The sequence below is a fragment of the Microcaecilia unicolor genome, chromosome 11 (genome assembly GCF_901765095.1).
Source record: "Microcaecilia unicolor chromosome 11, aMicUni1.1, whole genome shotgun sequence".
NCBI lineage: Eukaryota > Metazoa > Chordata > Amphibia > Gymnophiona > Siphonopidae > Microcaecilia > Microcaecilia unicolor.
Window position 1 is genome coordinate 125,433,095 of NC_044041.1, and position 26,139 is coordinate 125,459,233.

General features: G+C 42.7%; 1 protein-coding gene across 4 annotated transcripts in view; it reads left to right on the forward strand.

Annotated features, from left to right (window-relative positions):
* The window catches only part of CAPN1 (calpain 1), a 145,142-nt gene that overhangs the window by 87,887 nt on the left and 31,116 nt on the right, over window positions 1-26,139 (forward strand). For all 4 annotated transcript variants that reach the window (XM_030219876.1, XM_030219875.1, XM_030219873.1 and 1 more), the window contains exons 5-6: window positions 8,792-8,925; window positions 11,258-11,426. In XM_030219876.1, coding sequence (XP_030075736.1) covers window positions 8,792-8,925; window positions 11,258-11,426 — 303 coding nt within the window. The remainder of the gene's footprint in view (window positions 1-8,791; window positions 8,926-11,257; window positions 11,427-26,139) is intronic.

A 26,139-nucleotide genomic window follows, 5' to 3' on the forward strand; every position in this document is an offset into this window, starting at 1 on the left:
CCTCCCTGTGTCCCGCACTCGCAGAAACCAGAAGTTACATCAGATGAGGGCAGGACACAGGGAGGGAAGGCCCGAAGAGAGGCGATCTGTGACTGCTGCTTCGAATGCAGGAGGCCCGGGGCCAAGGAGGCAGGCAAGTGAGACCGGGGACCGCAGCGACGGGGGGAGCGATGGGGGCAGCAGTGGCGGGGGGGGGGGGGGGGGGGGGGGGGGGCAGCTTTGCCCCGGGCCCAGCCTAGTCTCTCGGCGGCCCTTAATGATGGGTCTTTTCTGTCATCATTTATTATATGTTACACTGTGGGCAATAAAAAAAATTACACAGTTGGTAATAGTTGGTAATAGCTTATAGTTGCCAATTCCCACATCTAGGTTCAAAGTGGATTACAAAAAGTTCATGGAACAAAGAACCTGATTAAAAAAAAAATTAAATCCAGAAAATACATTAAAAAAAGCCTAATAAAGCAAAATTTTAAACAAATAAGCTTTTAACTATTTATGAAATACCCTATATAGGGTGTCTTTTACTGAGGAGCGCTAGCATTTTTAGTGCACGCTAATGATTAGCACATCCTAAACGCTAGGGACACCCATATATTCCGATAGGAATCTCTAGCATTTAGTTCGTCCTAATCATTAGAGTCTTAGTAAAAGATCCCCATGTTGAGATCATCCTAATTTTAACAGGCAGAGAACACCAGCCTGAAACTGCTTGATAAGCAAATCAGACTGATAACTGGCAAAAGATGGAAAGTAAACAAGACATGACTCACCAGCTTGTGATGAGGATGGAGATAACGGAAAAGAAAACAAAGACAATAAATATTACAGACATATACCTTGAAACATCTTCTAAATCCAGCAAGGAAGTTTAAAAATAATACATGCCTTAGTGGGTAGCCAATGATGTTTCAGTAAAGTAACTGTAGCATGATCTGACCTGTTTTGTCGCAAAATCATCTTAGCCGCAGTCAGTGTTCTGTGGTGTTGAAAGACTGACAGTTGCCCACTCTCTGTTCTTGTAAAAATCTGTTTATTGAGTGAAAGTGTTCCCAGACCTGGAGTTAGGGCATAAAATGCCACCACCTGCATAGGTTTGCATTTTCAAAACTGCATGTGGTGTTTGAAAGGGAACAATGCTCTGATAAAAAGAAGCTACAAATCCTACAGGTACTTTTTAATAGATAATTTTCAAATGCAAAGTACTTTCCCTCTGAGACCTGGTGAAAGGTTTGTGGGTTAATGCAAATAAAATGTTTTCTGCCTGCCTAAAGCCATTACCAGCACTGTTTGGATATTGCTCCCAGGGTTCTATTTATTTATTTATTTATTTATTACATTTGTACCCCGCGCATTCCCACATACAGCAGGTTCAATGCGGATTACATAGTAAAGAAAAGCATTACAAAGTACATGTAAGAAGAATATTATAAACTGTGGTAAATATAATGGCAACAGTGCCCAAGAATAATGAATTGGAGTAGGGGAGGTAGACAAGGAGAGGATAGGATAGGTAAAGGGAAGGAGATTGGGGGGAGGGGGATGGTATAAAAGGTAGAGAATAGAAGGGTGGAGATTGAGTATAAGGGGATTTGGAAATTAGGTCAGAGGTGTGATTGGTGCCAGATTTAGTGTCATCTTCAGATCAGGGGTAGTGTAGGTGGGCTGGTAGAATTAAGTTGGTTGGTTAGGGTAAACTTGCTTGAAGAAATGGGACTTCAACATGTTCCTGAATGGTAAATAGTTGTTAATTGCTCGGATGGGTCTAGGTAGTGCATTCCAAAGTTGACTACCCAGAAAGGAGAAGCTGGATGCATAGTAGGTTTTGTATTTGATACCTTTGCAGTTGGGAAGGTGTAAATTGAGATACGTTCGTGATGATATAGATCTGTTTCTAATTGGAAGGTCTATCAAGTTGTTCATATGGGAAATAAACTTAGTGAATCAGATCTTGTGGGCTTGAGAGTAGTCTTGCTGCTAGATGTTATAAAGCAACTTTCAAGACCTACACCTGCTGTCTCTTCGGGCCCAGGAATTACAGAGATCAGGCCTTCAGCCAGCTTAGCAACTATGAACTGGCAGATCCAGCTCTGTAACCTGTCCTGAAGCACTCAGAAATATCTGGGAATTTTCTTTCACTTTTTTGGATACCTGACCATGAAAGCATTTCCGGATCACTGAGTTTAAATGATCTAGCATTTGCTCTTAGCCATATGTATATCTGCCCTGCCCCAGTCTGCTTGTCTGTGCTTGTGCCTTGGTTTTTGAAAAATTACAGGACTATCTTGCTTGAGAGAGGGGAGGAGTTGCACAAAGGGTTTCTCTCATTTGGGTGACAACATTTAAATGTTGTAATAAATACCAGGAATTGGTTATGATTTCTGAATTTCTATAGATACCACAGAACTAGAAAAGATTTAGAGAATGGCAACCAAAATTGATAGAGAGAAGAGATTTTGAATTTAGTTCACACTTTGTTTCAGTAGTGGCTCAAGGTGAGTTACATTCAAGTACAGGAGGTATTCTTCTTCTTCCAGAGGGTTTAAACCAGAGGCAAAGGAGGGTTAAGATCAGAAGGAGCAGCAGTAGGTTCTCTCGTTCTCAGCCCATTGCTTTAACCATTAGGTTATTCCTCCATGGGAGGAGGGGGGGGGGGGGGGTGAGATTGAAACGAGAACATTATGAAAAAGGCTAAACTTAAGTTATTTATTAAACAAATATTAACAGCAGTGTCAGCCAAATACTGCCATTACAAAATTGGAATTTTGACATTTCAAGCACATGGATATCCGTTTCAGCATTTTTGGGATGTTCATGTGCTTTGAAAATAAGCACCATAATCTTTTCTTCACTAACTTCTGGTAAAGGGAGTTACAGTAATCAATTCAATTGCTAAAGAAAGCATGAGCGACGACTTAAGACCTTTTCCAATCAGCAAAGCAGTTGCAAAGCGACAAGAGGATCTCATGACTGACATCTCATGACTGGCCCACCCATTCTTGGCTCAGGCCCACGTCTGGCTATGCCACTGACTGACATAATTTTGTGTGTTCCTGGCTAACATGAAAACCAGATGGACTCCTGACCTGGTAATCTCTTCTTCAGGCTTTAACTGCACTCCCCAAAGACTAGGCAAGACTGTTAATGACTGCTATCAACTGCTGGTCTAGAACAATTCTGATTTAATCAGATTTCATTTAAGTTTGTGTTAGGTCAGCTTCAAGATGGCTGTTCTAGTATAGGTCAGAATCAGACCATAAACACAAAGCCATTAATGTTATGTCAATTCCTAATATTCAAAACTGGATTACTGTAATGCACTCTACAATGGTCTGACTAGAAATGGTCTACATCAGCTCCAGTTTATTCAGAATGCTGCACGCAAGATTGATAGAAGGTTGTAAGTGACATGACCACATCACACCATTTCTGAAAAAACACAGCACAGAACTAAATTTAAAACTCTTTGCCTGATCTTCAAGGCCCTTAAAGAAAATGGGCCAGAGTGCTTGAAGGACAGGATCTCCCTTTACACACCTCCAAGGCCACTAGCAGGCTTATTTTTTTTTTTTGTTACATTTGTACCCTGCACTTTCCCACTCATGGCAGGCTCAATGCGGCTTACATGGGGCAATGGAGGGTTAAGTGACTTGCCCAGAGTCACAAGGAGCTGTCTGTGCCGGGAATCAAACTCAGTTCCTGAGTTCCCCAGGACCAAAGTCCACCACCCTAACCACTAGGCCACTCTTCCACTCTGAAAGGGGTGATCTTCCGACAGAAATCGGGAGATCGCCGGCAATCTCCTGATCCCGGCCAAATCGGTATTATCGAAAGCCGATTTTGTCCGGCTTCAACTGCTGTTTCGTTGCGGCGCCGACCAACCTTCAAGGGGGCGTCTTGGTAGGGTAGTGAAGGTGGGACGAGGGGCGGGGTGGGGGCGTTGGTACGAGATGGCCGGCTTCGCCTTATAATGGAAAAAAAGAGGCCGGCTCGAACAAGCATTTCGCCGGCCGGACTTGGTCCATTTATTTTTAGGACCAAGTTTGGAAAAAGTGCCCCAGCTGACCAGATGACCACCGGATGGAAACAGGGATCACCTCCCCTTACTCCCCCAGTGGTCACCAGCCCCCTCCCACCCAAAAAAAAACCTAAAACTTTTTTTGCCAGCCTGTATGCCAACCTGAAATGTCATAGCCAGCTCCTTGACAGCAGTATGCAGGTCCCTGGAGCAGTTTTTAGTGGGTGCAGTGCACTTCAGGCAGGTGGACTCAGGCCCATCCCCCCCTACCTGTTCCACTTGTAGTGGCTAATTTAGAGCCCTCCAAAACCCACTGTACCCACATGTAGGTGCCCCCCTTCACCCCTTAGGGCTATGGTAATGGTGTAGAGTTGTGGCGAGTGGGTTTTGGGGGGGATTTGGGGGGCTCAGTATACAAGGTAAGGGTGCTATGCACCTGGAAGCTATTTTTTTTTTTTTAAGTGCCCCCTAGGGTACCCGGTTGGTGTCCTGGCATGTGAGAGGGGCCAGTGCACTACAAATGCTGGCTCCTCCCATGGCCAAATGCCTTGCATTTCGCCGGGTTTGAGATGGCCGGGCCCGGTTTCCATTATGGCTGAAAAACGAAGCCGGCGATCCTTCTCTAAACCCGGCGAGTTGATTTGGCCGGCGCCAAGCGTACTTTGACAATACACTTGGCTCCGCCCGCTTACGGCGTCGTCCCCGAAGATGGCCGGCCATCGATTTGGCCGGCGCCGTTCGATTATGCCCCTCTAAATCCAAGGAGTATCCCTAATTACACCCTCTTCAAAGGACAACACATGATGTTAACACCTGCCAGTAAGCCTCCTTCGGAGTAGCCCCCACATTCTGGAACACACTCTCTGAAAGGCTTCGCTCAACGCAAGACTATCTCTGCTTCAGGAAGCAGGTGAAAGCTTGACTCTTCTCCCAGGCCTTTAATGGAAGAAGCAATTAACTTGCTGGTTGCACACGCACAAGGACTAACACCAGTTGTACATACTGTAGCACTACTTGCTTACCCATGCCTACCCTAGCTGAGATTATATTCATGCACCTTTCTGACTTCATGTACAACTTTCTTTAAATTCTGCCCACCCTTATTTCTAACTCCTATTACTCTAGCTTATCTGTGTTCCACTTTTGCTTACACCTATTGCTGTCTATTAGGACGTTTTATTGCATATTGTGTTGCTAATCTAAGTAGCGTCCTATGCCATACGATGTATTGTTGTTTGAATATTTATACTACTGTAATTATCTATTGCCTATATTCAACTTATTCTTGCTATACACTGCGTTGGATGAATTTCTTCAAAATGTGATTAATCCTAATAAATAAATAAATAAGGTATACATTGAAGAAGAGGGGGGAAAGCACAGAACCCGTTGTCAGTCACTTGAGTGTGCAACACTTAAGCATGCGTCTTTTCAGCATGTGACACTTGAGTGCATCCAATACATCAGCACGTAACTTTTTGACGTGTCAGTTTGTCAATTATAACATTTCAGCGTGCGTCACTTCAGTGTGCATCATTTACGTTTGTGACACTTAAACATGTGTCACGTGACTGGGCATCTATTAAGGGGGCCATAGATCAAGCATGGCAGTCATGCTCCACGAGGCCTTGCTGGTTGAGGCATAGAGATTTGTAAGTCCTCTAAAGGCAGAGACAAAATATACCTAAATGGCTTTTCTCACCATTTCTCTTTGAACTGGAAATGTGACCAGCAGTGTTACAATGGTAGTTTAACTACCTCGTTGGATTATAATACTGCTAGTGTGTCTTTTCAAGAATTGAGACCTCATAACCATCTACCTGATCCTGCCTTCGAGGAGCTTAATGTGAAATTACAAAAAATGGCATTTAATGGGTGTGTTAATAGGCTTCCTCCTCGGTGTATGATAATTTCTGCTTTGGCATCTTTTACTGAAGAAGTTCTCGCTTCTGCTTCCTTGAAAATGTCTATGCCCCGTAAAATTTAGCATGCTCGGAAGCGTCTTGATGGATTTGAGGCAGAACCGAGCCCTGCAGTGGGTTTGCATATTCCACAGAAATATCAGACTGCCATTCATCTGGGTAAGACTGTGCGGTTTCTGCTACATTGTGAAGATAGTTGTACAAATTTCGATGCAAATTTTAAACCAATGGTTATTTATGTTTCTGACGCAATGCTTGATTTGTGCTGCTAAAGTTTGGATGTGTGATGGGATTTTGAAGCTGTTCTTTTAATATTCTGTCATCTTTTTGCTGTTCATGCAGTTTGTGGTGGCAAAGTTTATCCCTGCATTTGTGCATCCTGCCTGATAAAACCCAAGCTACCTATTTTCACCTGGGTGCTATATTAGAGACATTTTGTTATAATTTAGTTCCAGAAACTTGTATTATGGATTTCGAGATTGCTTCAAAAGCAGCTTTCGGGGAGGAATCCTGGATGCCAATGTTCAGGGATGTTTTTTTCATTTGACTCAGTCCGTATGGAGAAATGCTGCAGCATATACTGAAAATGAAGATGTTTGTCACGTGGTAAAAAGTCATTAAAGCTAATACACAGACCACAGGAAGAGGCCTGACTAACTCCGTGGTCAGTAGTTTGCCTGGAATTTTAATGCTACGCTGTTTCCGGTGACCGGCATTTAATATCCAGTTTATTTTCAGCTGGTTTAAAGTTAACCGGCTAAGCCGATTTTCAACGATAGCAGGTTAACTTTAAACCAGCTAAAGATACCCCATCCCCCCAATAACCATTTAACCGGCCAGGAACAGCGCTGCATAACCCTAGTAGCGCTTTAGAAATGTTAAGTAGTAGTAAGTAGTAGGAACAGCACCTGGCTGGTTAAATGGCACTTAACTGGCTCTCCGGCGATATACAGCATGTTATAGCCGGTTATCCCTTGCTATATATTCATGGTTTGCACCTAGGAGATAACCAGCAATATTGTGCGATATAACCTGCTATCTCCGCATGTTCAGTTCATATTGTAAGAATACCTCTGTACTCACTAGACTGGCACACTTGATTCTGAATTAACCAACAAAATAACATATGAAATTCCTCCGCTGCCTCCCGTTATATTCAATTTAATAATTCCCCTATCTATGTTCTGTACCCTTCCCCCCTCCCTCCCTCCCTCCCTCCCTACACAACTTATCAATATATTTTTTACAGACAGCCTCTATTATACATACATCCTGTCCCCCAACAAGCTCAGATTTAGCTAAATCCAAGTATACAGCAGACCATCAACACCCTCCTCGCCCCCCTCCCGTCTTGTTCCCAACCCCCCCCCCCCCCCCCATTTGAACATCAGGTCACTTAAATAGCTGGTATATCTTAAACTGGTTTAAAGTTAGCCAGCTATCTTCGAATATTGACTTAGCTGGTTACCTTTAAACTGGCTAAAAATAAACCGCATATTCAATGCAGGTCACTGGAAACAGCCCGGCATTGAATATCCGGGCTGATTGCCAACCACGGGAGTTAGCTGGGCGCATTCCTACAGTCTGAATATCGGCTCCATACCAGCTATTTAAGTGGCCCAATGTGGCCACTTACAGTAGCCGGATATGAATTGAATATTCGAGGATAGCCAGCTATATCGCTTGATATAGCTGGTTATCTCCTAAGTACTAACTGAGAATATTCAGCGGGAGATAACCAGCTATCCCCTGCTTAATATCACTGGATAGCCAGTTAAGTGCCATTTAACAGGCCAGGTGCTGTTTTAACTAGAACCTCATTTTAGTAGTAATTGTCTGATTGTGGATCGTCAGCATGAGAAATCAAATCAAATTAATTCTTGTATACCGTTAATATCCCCTTTCCAGGGTTCAGTGTGGTTTACATTCTAGGTGAGACAGAAGCTGATAATGTTAGTGTGAGGTATGAGAACAATTACAGACCATTGGTGTAATGCATGAGACCAAAAACATTATACGAAAGGATACTAGGAGGTAGAAGTCAATGGGTTGTTATGAAACAGTCTTTGGGAAGCGAAAGGTTTTTAGCCTCTTCCTGAAGCTAAGGTAGCTGTTTTCTGTTCTGATGGCAATAGGTAGAGAGTTCCATTAAAAAATTAAAAAAAAAAACTAACCTAATGTTATTTTCTGTGTGTATCCTAATATAAGGGAATGTCAGAAAGACCCTCACAATTTCACAAAAGAGTAAATTTAAAAACAAAACAAAAAAAAAAATGAACCTTCCTGTCATAGCAGCCAGAAGACCGGGGGATGGGGCGGGGGTATGATAGAGATTTATACAGTTATGAGGGGTATGGAATGAATGAATTGAGAATGATTGAGTATTTACCCTTCCAATTCAGGTCCATTAAGAATTATTGGTTGTCATTTCTGGGAGTGTCTAAACAGGGAAGGGGCCTCCCCATTAACTGATGACTCAGGTTGGCTGCTTTCTTAGACGAGACACTGGGCTTGTTAATGGACTGTTGTTCTGACTTAGCCTGGCACTGTGTATGTTCTGATTACCTTTTTGTTTTGTTTTTAATAAATCTTTGTCACCTTTAGTATTCATTTTGGTACAAGAGATGTCACTGTCATCTCAATCAGCCAGTATGAGGCACTCACTGTAGTGCCATATGAGTGCCAACTGTAGTGCTAACAATTATGAATGCTGGATTTGCAGTGTTATTTCAAGCTGATCTTAGCCAGAGGTACTGGATTGCAAGCTCCCCTTCACCTCAGTGGCAGTCTGGAAGTTTACTTGGTCTCAGTGATAGTTGAGAATTTTTCTTTTCTCTCTCTTCTTTTCCCATAGCTCTGGCAGTATGGTGAGTGGGTGGATGTTGTGGTGGATGATCTCCTCCCCATGAAAGACGGGAAACTTGTGTTCGTTCACTCTGCAGCGGGCAACGAGTTCTGGAGTGCACTGCTGGAAAAGGCATATGCCAAGTAAGTAAAAAGGAGATTCTAGTCGGTATACTGTACACTTCAATAACCAGAGCTCTTTCCATAGACCCCAGTGACTATCTCACTGTTGCAGTGGCAGAACCCATCTGATGACGAGCCTGTGTTGAGTGCCAGATCTGGTCAACTGAGCATCAAATAGAATCCAACAGAGTTGCAAATCTCATTTTAGTATGGGCAAAGATTGTTATTTTCCCTGTTCAGATTCTGTGAGTGCTCAGCAGCAAATCAAGTTTTAAGTGTTTTTTTTAAAATTCACTTGGCAGTTTCCTGCTGTTCCTTTTGAGCTTCCAATAAGGCTGGGTTCTGGTGCAATGAGCCTTCATTTAGTACTAGCCAGGGATGTTCTCCCTATTTTATATCCTTTCCCAGTTCATTTATCCCAGTTACCTCAATGGAAGTCCTCAGCTGAGGGCCACACACCAGAGCCCCTTTTTGGAACCCTGCAGACCTGGGCCCTAAATCTGGCCACCAGGTGTTCCTGTTGCTCCCTTCATCTTAGGGGTTATGATTGGGGCCTTTGCAGCATGTTTGGCCGATCCAGAGAGCGGGAGGCCTAAGCCTCCAGGCTGACCCATTTTTGTCTTTTTTTGATGGGGATGGTTGCTTAATGAGGCTGAAAATATCTACTGATCCCAGAATATTCTTCAATGTCAATTAAAGGCCTTGACGAAAACTTGGAATATAGATTTGGATGGGGAGTCTTGGTAGCTCTACCACCTTTCAGCCTGGTAACCAAGGACACTGAATGAACTGTTGGAAGTCCAGATGCTATGGTGGACCCTAGCCTGGAAATTCAAAATACCCCTATGTCATTTTTATTGCTAGGCAGCCTGTTTGAGGAGCCAAAATCCCAGTTCTAAGCCGCAGAATGGTTGGTTCTAGTACCTGGTATCCTATCCCTTGTTAATTTTTTTGAGCTTTTACTAAATAATTGTGTGTTTATGAAGGTAATGCCGTAAGCCATGAAGAATTAGTAGATTGTTTGGATTGAGGTCTAATAAATGAAATACTATTCAGATACCCATATATTTAGAGGATAATCTTTCTAACTGGGGGCCTAAGCAGGGAAGGTACATAGGTACATATATTGTACTAGTACTAGAGGCCAACTGAAACCAGTTGTTTAGGTTCCGGCTGAAACTGAATCTGCAGCTGAAATTCGTTGCTCGGTTTTGACTGGAACCGAAGCCAAAAATGAAAATGTTGTACCAGCCCCCTGTCCCCTGTCTCCGACAGAAGATGTATCCCTCAGGGTCGCTGTCGCTGCTGACTCCACCCCCTTGGGCCCCCTGAGAATTAGTGGGCCCTCTCCAGGCCTACTTTAACAAGCCCTGGTGGTCTAGTAGCCTCTTTGGGGTCAAGAAAGAACCCCGCTCTTTCCTGCCTGGTGCTGCTGCTGGTTTAAAATGGCTGCTGAGACTACCTTGGGAGGACCTGGCAGCCATATTGAGATTGGTACCTGCGTAAGCAAGAGCAATTGCTCCAGGGTTTGTTAAGGTTAGCCCAGGGAGGGCTTACTGACAGCTGGAGGGGGGCAGGTTGGCAGGGGGACTCATTATCTTCGAGAGTGGGGTGGGGTGGTTGGTCAGGCCTATGGGTGATCAGGCAGCTTGAAGGGGAGCAGAGCATGACCATGGTGGGGCGGAGAGTTTCTGTTTTAGCCAAAACCCAAACCCAGATTTCGGGCTGGTTTTGGTGCGAAATCCAAACCCAAAATTCAGTCGGCCTCTAAATTATACCTGTTTTATAAAGACAACATATGTTCTTTTGTAAACCTTCCACACAGTTAACGCTTTCTCCAAGGTGGGCATAACTTTCGAGTCTGTATGTATTCATTTATTTTATAAAATACACACAAATTCCAGTCTTGCCATGCTCCATTTATTCTTTTCTCCTAGGAATGTCTACTTGTTGATCACATAAAAACAGAGCCAGTGTTAGATATGCTGGGACCGCCCTGATCACTGTTTGGCAGTTGGTACATAAAGTTTTAACAAATTGTAAACTGTATCCATATAATGGCTTTTGAATACAGTTTCTGAGTGCCTACTTTTATGCTTGTATACTTCTAGGCAATTTTATAATTGTCTACTCCAGCGTGTAAACTACCATTCTGCATACTCATATTGCTCGTAGAATGACCTCCCAGTTGTTTCAGTTGTGGTCGGAACAAAGTTAGAGCGTGTTATATCATCAGACATTGCTAAAACTGCTTTACCATTGGTTGGTGCCCCATTATGTATTGACCAAGACTCTATCCTGTAATATTGTCACAAGACTTCAAAATCCATCCCTTTTTTTCCCCCTTCCATAGGGCCAATGGTAGCTATGAGGCACTGTCTGGAGGAAGTACTTCAGAGGGCTTTGAGGACTTCACTGGTGGTGTGACAGAATGGTATGAACTTCGAAAGCCTCCTAGTGACCTGCATCAGATCATCCTGAAGGGCTTGGAGAGGGGATCCCTCATGGGATGCTCTATTGACGTAAGTGTGAGAGTGGGACTTTGTGCATTCAAGGCCTAAGTTCAAACACACAAACATAATACTCCTCTCTTTCTGGGGAGTATTAAGTAGAGAGGTGTGGTAGCCGTGTTAGTCCACTCTTAAAGGTTATCAATAGAAATCAAACAAAATAAAACATAGAAAAGAAAATAAGATGATACCTTTTTTATTGGACATAACTTAATACATTTCTTGATTAGCTTTCGAAGGCTGCCCTTCTTCGTCAGATCAGAATTAAGCAAATGTGTTGGCAGATAGTATATATAAGAGAAACATCAAAGCATCACTTTGACAGTCTGACAGAGTGGGAGGGTGGGGGTATGCATGGGGACATCAAATGAAATGCTTTGATGTCCCCATGCATACCCCCACCCTCCCACTCTGTCAGACTGTCAAAGTGATGCTTTGATGTTTCTCTTATATATACTATCTGCTACCACATTTGCTTATTTCCGATCTGACGAAGAAGGGCAACCCTCGAAAGCTAATCAAGAAATGTATTAAGTTATGTCCAATAAAAAAGGTATCATCTTATTTTCTTTTCCATGTTTTATTTTGTTTGATTTCTATTGCTAACCTTGGGGAGTATTACAAAGTGCAAAAGACACTGGAACACTTACTACAGGAATGTAGACCTGGGTCATACAGCAGGCTTCAGGCCCTCTGTGATCTTGTTATTTTTTTAAAAGGGAGGCTCATTTTGACAAAAAAACCCACCTTCAGTGTGAGAGCCAAGACTGCTGTTGGGCAATAAGTAATGCGGCCCACTCAGAGCAACTGATGTCCTCTTCCCTCTCTGTTCCTTTCTGGCAGTTTGTCTGCTCCAACACTTGCTTCCTCCAGAAATACTCTCTATCCCTATTTCCCCCCCCCCCCCACACACTTTCTTTTCCAGTACATCTTCTACCCATCCCTGCCATTCTTAAACCCTACCTGCGCCTTCCAGCAGCTTGCTTCTATCTTTGTGCCCCTGCCTCCACCCTCCCAAGCGGACTTCCTCTAGTTTAACACCCCTTACCTTCTCTGAAGGCACCACTTCTATAACAGCTATTCTAATTTATTTAATCACCATTTGGCTCTCACTGACTATGCTGTTCTCTTGGTCTTGCAAGAATAATGGGGGTGGGTGGGATTTAGGCATTGCACAGTTCAAACTCAGTGATAATTACATAGTGCCAGGAGAAGTCAGAAAAACTGATCTGGAGAAGGCGGAAGGGAATGTGCATATTGGGGAAAGAGTCAGGAGCTACAGGATTGATGGAAGCCAACACTGGTGTCCAGGCCTTACAGTGAAGAACAATAGACCAGCAGGAATACTTTTAAAAGATTATGGGAGGGGGATTATAGTCTACAGAAATCAAACTAGATGTATTTTCCAGAATTCCCAAAAGACATTTCTTTATTTTATCCTTATTAAAGATGGCCACTAGGATTATCGTGTAGGAATTCTATGACACCTAGCATTGCTTCTTGTAAACTGACTCCCAGTTGGTCAGCACAGTCATCATGAGCCTGCCAGTCATTTCACTGGGGTCTGGGTGGCTCTGGGATTTGCCTCCACATTGGGGGGAGGCCATTAAGTCTTGATATTCCAGATCATATTGTATGCCCAAGATGATGGGCCTCCGTAGCATGGTAGAGGTGGTGCAGGTCTGGCCTCTGAAGCTGTTGTTTAAGCGGCTTCTTTCTACTCTGCCTACAAGCAGCCTTCTACAGAGCGGCACCCGAAGTTACCTCAGTTCTGGTTGCTTTCTGACAGGTTCACATTTGTGATGCCAACCAATTTGACTATATTACATGTGAGGCAGTTTTTCTGAACATGACTGCTTCCTGGGCTTCAGAGAAAACTAATTAAAGAATTGAATAACAATGAGTAATGACAGGTGGATTGATTGAGGGTGGATATCCATGCTGAATATTTGTGATGCCAATAGTGATATGCGTTTCTTTCACCATTTGTATATGGAAGTGGTATGTTTTCTGGTAAATTTCTGCCTGAACACAATACTACAAATTCAAAGTAGAATCCTTTTAGCCATGGCAGCTGCAAGGGTATTGTGCACCCTAGGTGAACTTAATTGCAATGTCTTACTATTTTCCCCTCCCCTAGTTGCTCTTTCTCTTAGTTTTCTTTACTTAATTCTCTTGAGTGACTGTCTTGCTTTACTATTTTTAATGGAGTTCCTTGCTTTTTCTGATTTTTGTAGTTTGTACATCGCTCTGCTCTGCCTAAGAGCAGTTGTAATAAATTAAACTAAACTAAACTTCAGCCTTGCACCCCCTCAGTTATCTTTCAGGTTTCTAGCATTGCTCTCCCTTGTCACCTGAGATTTTGATAGTTACATTCAACAGTCTGAACATCCCAACACCACCCTTCTTGGAGCAATATTGTAAAAATGCATATGTATACACATAATGAAGGCTAAAATGAATGGGTTATTTCAACATTACCCACTACCCTTGAGTTTCTGAGGCTGTCAAAATGTATTGCTTTAATTTGACTGTAGCTGCTCTTTGCCCCCCCCCCCCCTCTTCCCCCCCTCGAAGCTGCCATTCTTGGTGCCTTGTTTAATGGTAGTGCCAGTCCTGCTTTCACCCTTAGATTTTTATCAAATATTTGTCAGTTTTTTTGTGGGGGAGGGGGGAGGGTTGTTATTGTTTTGTTGATTGAGTGGAAGGTGAGAGTAAGTTCAGTTTATTTTGATTTTGTTCTTTGTTCTGTTTTGTCCTTGATGGTGGTATTTTTTTTTAATTGTTTTGAAAGTTTTTTTTTAGGGATGCCCTGGCACACTTATGGCAGCCTGTATATCGACAATGAGCTGTCTCCGTGTGTTATAAGCTTCCTCTCGTATTAAAAATATGTAGGTAGGAAATGCTCCCAGTAAAGGTAAGAGGGTTTGCCATCAGAGGATGCAGCAAAACTATCCTGCTGCAGTGTCTGGGAACAGGTTTTGGGAACGGGACCAGCAATAGCTGGGAGACCTTGAGTTTGGGGATCACACTCCTCTGCATGCCACTCAGAAATAGTCCACAGTCTGGGTATTTGTTCCAAGCCAGAGAAGTTTTAGTGCCAGAAGTCCAATTCAAACAGTAGCACAGTAGGAAACATTGAGAAGAATATTGGAAAACAGCAGCTGTTAACATTCACAGTTTCCATCTTCAGTGATTCACTAGTTCTGATGTACGAAAATGCACATAGTTCATAGACACAGCCTATCCCAGACTTCTTGAGTAGTTGAAATAAATGTTTGGTCTTCTAGTGCCCCCTCTGGGGTCTTTTCTTCATCTTCTGGTAACTGCAAGTCCACAAATTCCTCTTCAAGTACCATCTTGTGTCATTCCCTTCTGTATAGGACCACCCAAGGGATCCTGACCCTCCAGGACATGGCTTCCCTGAGTCTCCACTGGTCCTCTCTCCAAAGAACACATACCAGGAGAAATGCCTTTTCTCCAAGTGGAAAGGATGATGATCTTCCTGCTGTGGAGCATTTGAGAGCAGAACTCCTTTGGCTGACTCTCAATGCTCTCCAAGTCTCTGATGCCCTGGACTTGGAGCTACCGTTTTATAACCTTTTCTTTAGAGGATGCTATTCCTCTCTCTCTCTTACATAAGCAGAAATGAACCATCCCATGCTTGGAAAGTTCCTTCTTCAGGTATATAGACACATTTACATCAAATACACCTTCAAAGAGCCCTATACAACTCTATAACATCCACAACCCTTGGCCTTTCCTGTTCCCAGCCACTGAATTCAGACTCTTCAGCTTGGAATAGACTGAGTAAAGAAAGGTGAAAATATATTTAGAAAATGTGTACAAGCTGTGGCCATTTTTCCCTTATTTTCTTGTTTGTTTTTTTTACTTTTTTTTGTCTCTGCTATATTGCTTCCTATTTTATTTATTTATTTCTCAGCTTTGGTTTCTTTTGCCTTTTACTTTTGTTTTCTATTTTTTTTTTTTTTTGGTTAGGCTTTTGGTTTTCTAGTTGTTGTTTCTCTTCCTTTTTATTTTTATTTGTGTTTCTTTACGGACATTTTAGGCACCCAGCTGACCTGGCTCACAGGATATTTCCAGCCCTGTCATAGATAGGTTTAAAATCATGGACAGGTGTGGAGAAATTCAATATGGAATTCTTTCATCTTTTTTGCATATATGTGGAGTTTTGTGCCTGGGCTGAGGAAAAGAGGGTCCTGATCTCCCACTGTTTGGCTTAAGAGGCCGGGGCAGAGCCTTTGACTCATTACAATAGTCAGCTGTATAAACCCAGATATTCAGTGTTGGTGGCCAGACATAGCCCGGCATTCAATATCAGTGGATAACCCTGCACAGGTGATTTAACTGGCCAGGAGCCAGTTAAATCATTTTGAATATTGACCCTTAGGTTCAGAAAGGGATCACTCAGTTCTGGAAGACAGATCAATGGCAGGCTATTTAGGAGTCAATATTCAGGCACGCTTATCCAGGTAGGAGATAGCTCCTCCTACTACTACTACTACTTAACATTTCTAGAGCGCTACTAGGGTTACTCATATAAGTGCCACTCACTAGGGCCAGCCATGGATTTTCAACACTGCCCTGGTGCTATCCAGATAGTGCTGGGGTGATATAGGGCAGAGCTACGGCAGACCCACGAGTTCCCTGCTTAGAGGGTGATATTCAGTCCACCTAACCAGGTAATTATTATCTGTATAAAGTTAGTATAACAAAAGGCTACAAAATCATTATCCAGATAGTTAAACTGGGTATCAGTCTGAAAATAGCTTATCCTCAGATACATGTTGGCAGCCATTTTATACCCAGATAGTCAGTGACATATTCGGGCATAGCCTAGCGCAGAATATCTGGGATACTACTACTACTACTACTATTTAACATTTCTAGAGCGCTACAAAGTGTACGCAGCGCTGTACAAACACAGAAGAAAGACAGTCCCTGCTCAAAGAGCTTACAATCTAATAGACAAAAAGTAAAGCATTTAAATTTAAAATATTTAAGCAGTCAAGCACAAGAGAACAGTCACAGAAGGACAGAAGATGTTGAAGGGTGGTCAGTGTGATTAGGTGTAACTCTGGTTGGAGTAGTGGGAGAAGGTGATAGAAGAATAGAAATGGGTGAGGTAAAGTAATGAGTGGGTTGATAGGGAGGTTATATAAGACATGTCACTCTAGGGGTGGGTGGGTAGAGGGGTAGGGTGGGTGGGATTAAGTCTAAAGCAGGAGAAGGTATTCTCTGCAGCCTATCTGTGAGATGGAAAATGCTCTCTGAAGCTGTAACAGACTAAGCAGGTTACAAATTAAAATGCATAAAGTAACAAATATATTTTGTGCACATAATAAAACTACGGACCTAAGAATATGAAAAAAGAAACATTCAATAGGGTCAATAAAGACAGCAAATAATAAAATAAAAGTAAAAAGAAAAGAAAAAATGAGGATGAAAATGAACAGTTTATTCTCCAAATTTCCAGACCAGCCTCCTTCTTATCTCCTCCCACCTTTCCATATCTGCCTGATCCATTCCATTTATTCACATTTTACACCAATTGTTACAAATTAGCTAAGCAGTGCACATCTCAGACATGGGACCTGTGGAACAGCCAGCTGCAAAGCAATCATCGCAAGCACAGAAGCAGTAGTGACTTGGGTGAGGCAACAGGTATCCTAGGGACAGTGAGAACAGTGTGCTCTTGTCCCTGTGACTGCAGCTTCCTCTTCTCCCCTACTCCAGGGTAGGGTTCATATCTAATCAGGGCCAGTGTAAGCATTAGGCAAACTAGGTGGTCACCTAGGGCTGTACCTTGGGGGGGGAGGGGAAGCGGCAAAGAGTAGTCACAATCAAAACAAAATCGATCTTGAGAGGCACACAAACTCAATCATCCTGTATTTTAACTGTCTGATATTTACAAATTTCCTGTTCAATATGTTTCTACAGGATCATCCTAGGAGGGATGATATTGGGATAATCATGATTGCTAAGTTTAATTACTAAATCTTGTGTGTGTGTGTGGGGGGGGGGGGGGGTCCTAGGAGCTTGACATGCTCTTGGTATCTTGCTGCTTGACCACTGGCACAATGAAACCATTTGAGAAATTTGCAGTCCATAGGGGAAGGAAAGGTAAGACAGTCATGCCTCTGCTGCTTTGGCCATGTCTGCAGACTGGAGGCATCACAGCTACTAAGATGGTTAGCATCAACTACCTGGCTAGAAGGTTGTAAAAACTGCTCCAAGAAAGACCTGGCAAAGGCAAATTGAGGCTGTAGCAAAATAGCTTCACTTTGCATGGAGGAGTTTACTGCAGCTGCTTAGGAATGAATACATTGGAAGAGACTTACTAGGGGCGTCCTTGCCATGGCTGTCATAGCACCTGTGGGACTTCCCTACCACTAAAGGACTGCCCTACTGGTACTAGAGCATTGACTTGAGTTAATTCAAAGGGTGGGGGCCCAAGGCTGAAAGTTTTTCCTGGAATGCCTAATGTCCTTATACCAGCTCTGTATCTACGTAAAAAGAGGAGAAGGATGTGGCTGCAAGGGGGCAGAAAGTGCCATGCTGTTGCCATCCCCAGGGTTGCCTTCTGCTTCTGCCTTGTTTCCATAATCCTTAGCCTCTATTTCTCCTCTCCTGCTATCTGGCCATCGCAAGATTGGTGATCCAGGAGGTAGGAGAGCAGCAAGGATAGCACTTTCTGCAGCAGGTATGTGTTTATTTAGGATTTTAGCCTGACTTTCCACAAGTGCTCAAGCTGGCTTACAGCAGATCTTACATGCAGTGAGTTTCAGGACCATAACTATGAAATAATAAATTCAATATAATACGTAAACAAAATCAAGATGATTTACAGTGTAATAAATAGCAGACCCAGAAATGAAGAGAAATTAGTTTCTCAGGTCTTAACCTCTTCTGACCCACTGATAATGTGAAGGTGCAGTGGGGAAAGGATAGAGGTAGAATGAGAAGATACTTCTTTCTTGAGAGGTTGTTAGATGCCTGGAGTACACTAAAACAGGATTAGAACCTTTTTTTTTGTCACGGAACATGTGGTAAGGGCCAGTGGGGTAATAGATAGTAGATACTGCAGAGGGGTTTTAAGTATTTGCTCAGTCATGGTTGTCTCTTACATGGTCGAGGTTGTTTTTGCAGTGCATCTCTAGGCATACACATACCTTCCTGGTAGAAAATCACTGGCTTTTGCTATGGCCTTTCGAAACTGGAAGTGTCTGAGAAGAGCCCAAGCTACTCTACACACACCCAGTTTCTGATCTGCTGCTGCTTGCCACCACTAGATGTTTTATTCTGAGAGACCTGTCATCCAGACAGATTAGTTGAAACATTTAAATAAGTAATTTTCATGTTTTGATTTTGGCGACCTCTTGTGTTCAAAGCCCAGAACAATTATTTTAAAAGTAAACTCATTTCTTTGAATAATTTGGTTGGGGTAGACATCTGGTAGGCTCTGCCTGGGCTGGATGATTTGCATGCAAACACTCTACTTTTTTCTCATGCTGTCCCATTAAAGGGAATTGTCCAATTCGCATCAAATCCAGTTTTTCATGGAGCCAAGTAGTCCCCTTTAAAGGTAATAAAATCAAATAAAACAAAAACAAGATGATACCATATTTTATTTTATTGTTATATAAATCCAAATCCAAGTATATGTGTATAAAAAAAGAAAAAAAAAACCCTCATTAATAAGGAGAAAAAGGAAAATAAAAAAATTTCAGCATTAACTAATGTCCACTGGATTGAGAAGACCCTAGTCCAAAACCTAAGAAAAAACTAAAATAAAAACTAAACAATTAAGCTACTGTTCTATAAGTCAAAGCCACAATATTAAATATCTTAATTCAGTGTGAAATCTGGAGAAGTCTGTCCTCACAGCTGATGACCCTCTTACTGGAAATTGTGTTGGGTCAAAAAAGACATTTAAGTGGTCTATATTTAACTACATATTTGCAAGGAAATTTTATCACCCCCATTTGCAAGACCCCAGGCTACAGTAAAGAAGTGTTTCCTTTTCTTCTGAGTCTCCATAGAAACATCTGCGAAAATTCGACTCTGAGATTCATAAACAGTCTATCCCGTTGTTTATCAGAAGCCAGGGCCTAAGTAACCAATATAGTAGCTGGTTGGGCCAACCCAAGAATCAAAAAGATTACAACAAACAAAGCAGATGCATCTAGAGCCTCAGTGTGCCATGTTGTCTGCTGATACACATAGTAACATAGTAGATGACGGCAGATAAAGATCTGTACGGTCCATCCAGTCTGCCCAACAAGATAAGCTCATTACATAAGGTATGATGTGATACTTCATATGTATACCTGATCTTGATTTGTCCTTGCCATTTTCAGGGCATAGATCATTGAAGTCTGCCCAGCACTGTCCTTGTTCTAAAACTTCTGAAGTTGTCATCAAAGCCCCTGAAAAGCTCCACTCATCCATCCAAATCTATTCAGCCATGATCAGGGCACAGACAATAGAAGTCTGTCCAGCATTGGCCTTGTTCTGCAGCTTCTGAAGCTGAATCTGTCCAGCCACGATCAGGGCATAGACCGTAGAAGTCTGCTCAGTACTGGCTTTGCTTCCCAATTACCAGTGTTGCCATCTAGTTTCCGCTAAGCTTCTTTGAATAGATTCCTTCTAAACAGGACTCCTTTGTGTTTATCCCATGTATTTTTGAATTCTGTTACCATTTTCATCTCTACCACCTCCCACGGGAGGGATTCAAGGTATCTACCACCCTCTCGGTGAAAAAATACTTCATGACATTATTCCTGAGTTGGCCCCCTTCAACCCCAATTCATGTCCTCTAGTTCTATCATCTTCCTATTTCTGGAAAAGGTTTGTGGATTAATACCTTTCAAATATTTGAACGTCTGTATCATATCACCCGTTTCTCCTTTTTTCCAGGATATACATATTCAGGTCATCAAGTCTCTCCTCGTACATCTTGCTATGCATGTTTGATAAGAACACATTTTCGATATTATAACATTTACCCACTGGTAGAACACATTTAGTAGGAACATTCAAAATTTCAGTCAAATATTTCACAAAAATCTCCTTAGCAGAAAATGCTGGAAGTTTTAGAAAATTAATCTTAAATTAGAACTTCTGACAGAGTTCTCAACTTTAGCTCGGAGAAACACATTAGCTTTCAACAAACAGTCTCCATAGTTTGAACATTCAGCATTTCCTCCATATTTCTCAATTAACTAATATCCAGTACATTCTTGCCCACCTTTGTTCTCAAGCTCCTGCAGATTTTGTCCCGGTTTAGCATGATGAAGAGGCGAAATCTTTCTCTGGTCAGAAATAGCCTCCCAGATAGTTTCCAGGGAGAAGACCTCTGGTTAGTTCAAAGCAAAACGGTTACTGAAAATACACCTGCAGTTCCAATGGCTTCAGCATCAGCAACTGTCACGTTCTCCAAAAGGATTGCTGGGGACTGAATCGGAAGAATAGCATTAGCGAACGCTAATTTTTAGCTCACGCTAAAAGGTTAGCGTTCCTACAGCACGGCTTAGTAAACAGGGCCTTAAATTTTCAGCTGAAAATCCATCTTAATTTAGGCATTTAGGTCCCCTTTTACAAAGCCTTTGCCACTTTGACCAATTCATTTCCCCATCAGTGTCCTTTTCATATCTAGGGTGGCCTTATTGATTCCAGCTAATTTTGCTGTCCTAAATTTGTGGTTACTTAGCTGGTTTAGCGGATTGAAGATCTACCCCTATTGCCACCCACTATTTTGTGCCCCTAAATTTTGGAGTTTAGTGAAATTTTGAGTATAAATGTGGGTACCCAGCTCTAGTAAATTGTCAAAGAGGCCAAATTAGGAGCGTAATTCTCAAAGATAGGAGCATCAATCCTTTTGTGTAATATATATATTTTTTTACTGTAAAACGTAGAGGGTTTCCCAAATTCTTCCTCGGCTGTGTGCAGTGACACTTGAGCTTGTGGTGCTTGGTGCAAAAAGAAAATGTAAAGTTGTAGGTAATTTTTTCTTTGTAAGTCGTTATGAGATGGTTTTATATGAAGGACCTTAAATACATTATTTGGAGCAGCTTGCTCTATGGTTCTTGCATTAACAAAATAAAAAATAAAAAAATTACAACTGACTGTTTAGGTTTGTAAGAGAGTCACATAAAGATGGATGAAGGCAGAGGAAGTGGTAGCAACATTTGAACCAGGAACAAGTCTAGAAACTCTTGCTAACCGATATTCAGTACTATTTAACCGTCCAGGAACAGCTCCTGGCTGGTTAAATAGCACTTAACCAGCTATCTGTGAATATTCAGCGAGTGATAGCCAGTTATCTCCCACTGAGTATTCATGGTCAGTGCATAGCGGCTAACCGGTTATATTGCATGATATAATCGGCTATCCATGAATATTCAGCTCTTCACCGGCCAAAGTTAAGCTGCCAGATCGGGCCGCCGAAATAGCAGGCTTATCTTTGGCACTATGAACTTAGTCGGCCAGTGCTGAATATTGACTTAGCTGGCTATGTTTATAGGAAGAGATTCTATTTACGCCTGAAAAAGCGGCACCGAAAATATTTCCACCTAGGAGTAGTTTATAAACCGCGCCTAGATTTAGGCATGGTTTATAGAATATGCATGGCGGCCATGCCCACACCTAAGTCTAGGCGCATCCATATACGCCAAGTAAAATTTGGTATAAGTACCGGTGCCTAGGTTAGGAGCGGAACAGGTGTATTCTATAACCTTGCGTGTAAATTGAAATGCCCACAAACTGCCCAGTCTACACCCATGGCCATGCCCCCTTTTTGGCAGTGTGCATTAGAATTTATGCGCACCACTTTACAGAATACGCTTAGCAAGTAGTGCACGTAAATTCTAATTGATGCCAATTAGTGCTGATAATTGATAGCATCCTATTATCAGCACTGATTAGCTTGTTAACCAATTAGGTTATACTGTTATGGAATACTCTTCGATTTCTGCGCTGAACCAGGGCTGGTCTTAGCAATTGTGGGGCCCTGTGCAGACCAGTTCAGTGCCCCCCCCCCCCCCCCCCCCCGCGCCCACCACCATAAGCCATAATTTATCAGTTTAAAAGGAGGTTTAGAGCTCTTGGAACCCCATCTCACCCCATACCTTGATATGCAGCCACCACGTTTCAGTAGAGAGCGGCAGACATAAGTACATAAGTACATAAGTAGTGCCATACTGGGAAAGACCAAAGGTCCATCTAGCCCAGCATCCTGTCACCGACAGTGGCCAATCCAGGTCAAGGGCACCTGGCACGCTCCCCAAACGTAAAAACATTCCAGACAAGTTATACCTAAAAATGAGGAATTTTTCCAGTCCATTTAATAGCGGTCTATGGACTTGTCCTTTAGGAATCTATCTAACCCCTTTTTAAACTCCGTCAAGCTAACCGCCCGTACCACGTTCTCCGGCAATGAATTCCAGAGTCTAATTACACGTTGGGTGAAGAAAAATTTTCTCCGATTCGTTTTAAATTTACCACACTGTAGCTTCAACTCATGCCCTCTAGTCCTAGTATTTTTGGATAGCGTGAACAGTCGCTTCACATCCACCCGATCCATTCCACTCATTATTTTATACACTTCTATCATATCTCCCCTCAGCCGTCTCTTCTCCAAGCTGAAAAGCCCTAGCCTTCTCAGCCTCTCTTCATAGGAAAGTCGTCCCATCCCCACTATCATTTTCGTCGCCCTTCGCTGTACCTTTTCCAATTCTACTATATCTTTTTTGAGATACGGAGACCAGTACTGAACACAATACTCCAGGTGCGGTCGCACCATGGAGCGATACAACGGCATTATAACATCCGCACACCTGGACTCCATACCCTTCTTAATAACACCCAACATTCTATTCGCTTTCCTAGCCGCAGCAGCACACTGAGCAGAAGGTTTCAGCGTATCATCGACGACGACACCCAGATCCCTTTCTTGATCCGTAACTCCTAACGCGGAACCTTGCAAGACGTAGCTATAATTCGGGTTCCTCTTACCCACATGCATCACTTTGCACTTGTCAACATTGAACTTCATCTGCCACTTGCACGCCCATTCTCCCAGTCTCGCAAGGTCCTCCTGTAATCGTTCACATTCCTCCTGCGACTTGACGACCCTGAATAATTTTGTGTCATCGGCGAATTTAATTACCTCACTAGTTATTCCCATCTCTAGGTCATTTATAAATACATTAAAAAGCAACGGGCCCAGCACAGACCCCTGCGGGACCCCACTAACTACCCTCCTCCACTGAGAATACTGGCCACGCAATCCTACTCTCTGCTTCCTATCTTTCAACCAGTTCTTAATCCATAATAATACCCTACCTCCAATTCCATGACTCTGCAATTTCTTCAGGAGTCTTTCGTGCGGCACTTTGTCAAACGCCTTCTGAAAATCCAGATATACAATATCAACCGGCTCCCCATTGTCCACATGTTTGCTTACCCCCTCAAAAAAATGCATTAGATTGGTGAGGCAAGACTTCCCTTCACTAAATCCGTGCTGACTTTGTCTCATCAGTCCATGTTTTTGTATATGCTCTGCAATTTTATTCTTAATAATAGCCTCCACCATCTTGCCCGGCACCGACGTCAGACTCACCGGTCTATAATTTCCCGGATCTCCTCTGGAACCTTTCTTAAAAATCGGAGTAACATTGGCTACCCTCCAGTCTTCCGGTATTACACTCGATTTTAGGGACAGATTGCATATTTCTAACAGTAGCTCCGCAAGTTCATTTTTTAGTTCTATTAATACTCTGGGATGAATACCATCAGGTCCCGGTGATTTACTACTCTTCAGCTTGCTGAACTGACCCATTACATCCTCCAAGGTTACAGAGAATTTGTTTAGTTTCTCCGACTCCCCCGCTTCAAATATTCTTTCCGGCACCGGTGTCCCCCCCAAATCCTCCTCGGTGAAGACCGAAGCAAAGAATTCATTTAATTTCTCCGCTACGGCTTTGTCCTCCTTGATCGCCCCTTTAACACCATTTTCGTCCAGCGGCCCAACCGACTCTTTGGCCGGTTTCCTGCTTTTAATGTATCTAAAAAAGTTTTTACTATGTATTTTTGCTTCCAACGCTAATTTCTTCTCAAAGTCCTTTTTTGCCCTCCTTATCTCCGCTTTGCATTTGGCTTGGCATTCCTTATGATCTATCCTGTTACTTTCAGTTGGTTCTCTTCTCCACTTTCTGAAGGATTGTTTTTTGGCTCTAATGATTTCCTTTATCTTACTGTTTAGCCACGCCGGCTGACGTTTAGTCTTTTTTCCCTTTTTTCTAATACGTGGAATATATTTGTCCTGAACCTCCAGGATGGTGTTTTTAAACTGCATCCACGCCTGATGCAAGTTTTTTACTCTGCGAGCTGCTCCTTTCAGTCTTTTTTTCACCATTTTTCTCATTTTGTCGTAATCACCTTTTCTATAGTTAAACGCTAGCGTACTTGATTTCCTAGTTTCACTTCCTTCAATGCCAATATCAAAACCGATCATATTATGATCACTGTTATCAAGCGGCCCTCGTATCGTTACCCCCTGCACTAGATCATGAGCACCACTAAGGACTAAGTCTAGTATTTTTCCTTCTCTTGTCGGCTCCTGAACTAGCTGTTCCATGAAGCTGTCCTTGATTTCATCAAGAAATCTTATGTCCCTTGCGTGTACAGATGTTACATTACCCCAGTCTATATGCGGGTAATTGAAATCCCCCATTATTATTGTGTTGCCCAGTTTGTTTGCGTCCCTGATTTCCTTTAACATTTCCGCATCCGTCTGTTCGTCCTGGCCAGGCGGACGGTAGTACACTCCTATCACTATCCTTTTCCCCTTTGCACATGGAATTTCAATCCACAGTGATTCCAAGGAGTGTTTTGCTTCCTGCAGAATTTTCAATCTATTTGATTCAAGGCTCTCGTTAATATACAATGCTACCCCTCCACCAATCCGATTCACCCTATCACTACGATATAATTTGTACCCCGGTATGACAGTGTCCCACTGGTTATCCTCCTTCCACCAGGTCTCAGAGATGCCTATTATATCTAATTTTTCATTTAGTGCAATATATTCTAACTCCCCCATCTTATTTCTTAGGCTCCTGGCATTCGCATATAGACATTTCAAACTATGTTTGTTGTTCCTAAGTACATCATGCTTAGTACTTGACAGTATTAATTGGCAATCTTTTGTCTGATTTTTATTGTTATTTAAATATACCCGATCTACTACAATCTCTTTTGCAACCTCACTATCAGGATACTCTATCTTCCCTGTTATGGTGATATCTTTGAAAGATACCTTATCCCGAACCATGCTCTTTTGAGCGACTGTCGGCCTTCCCCCCATTTCTAGTTTAAAAGCTGCTCTATCTCCTTCTTAAACGCCGATGCCAGCAGCCTGGTCCCACTCTGGTTAAGATGGAGCCCATCCTTTCGGAATAGGCTCCCCCTTCCCCAGAATGTTGCCCAGTTCCTAACAAATCTAAAGCCCTCCTCCCTGCACCATCGTCTCATCCACGCATTGAGACTCTGGAGCTCTGCCTGTCTCTTGGGCCCTGCGCGTGGCACAGGTAGCATTTCAGAAAATGCTACCCTGGAGGATCTGGATTTCAGCTTTCTACCTAAGAGCCTAAATTTTGCTTCCAGAACCTCTCTCCCACATTTTCCTATGTCATTGGTACCC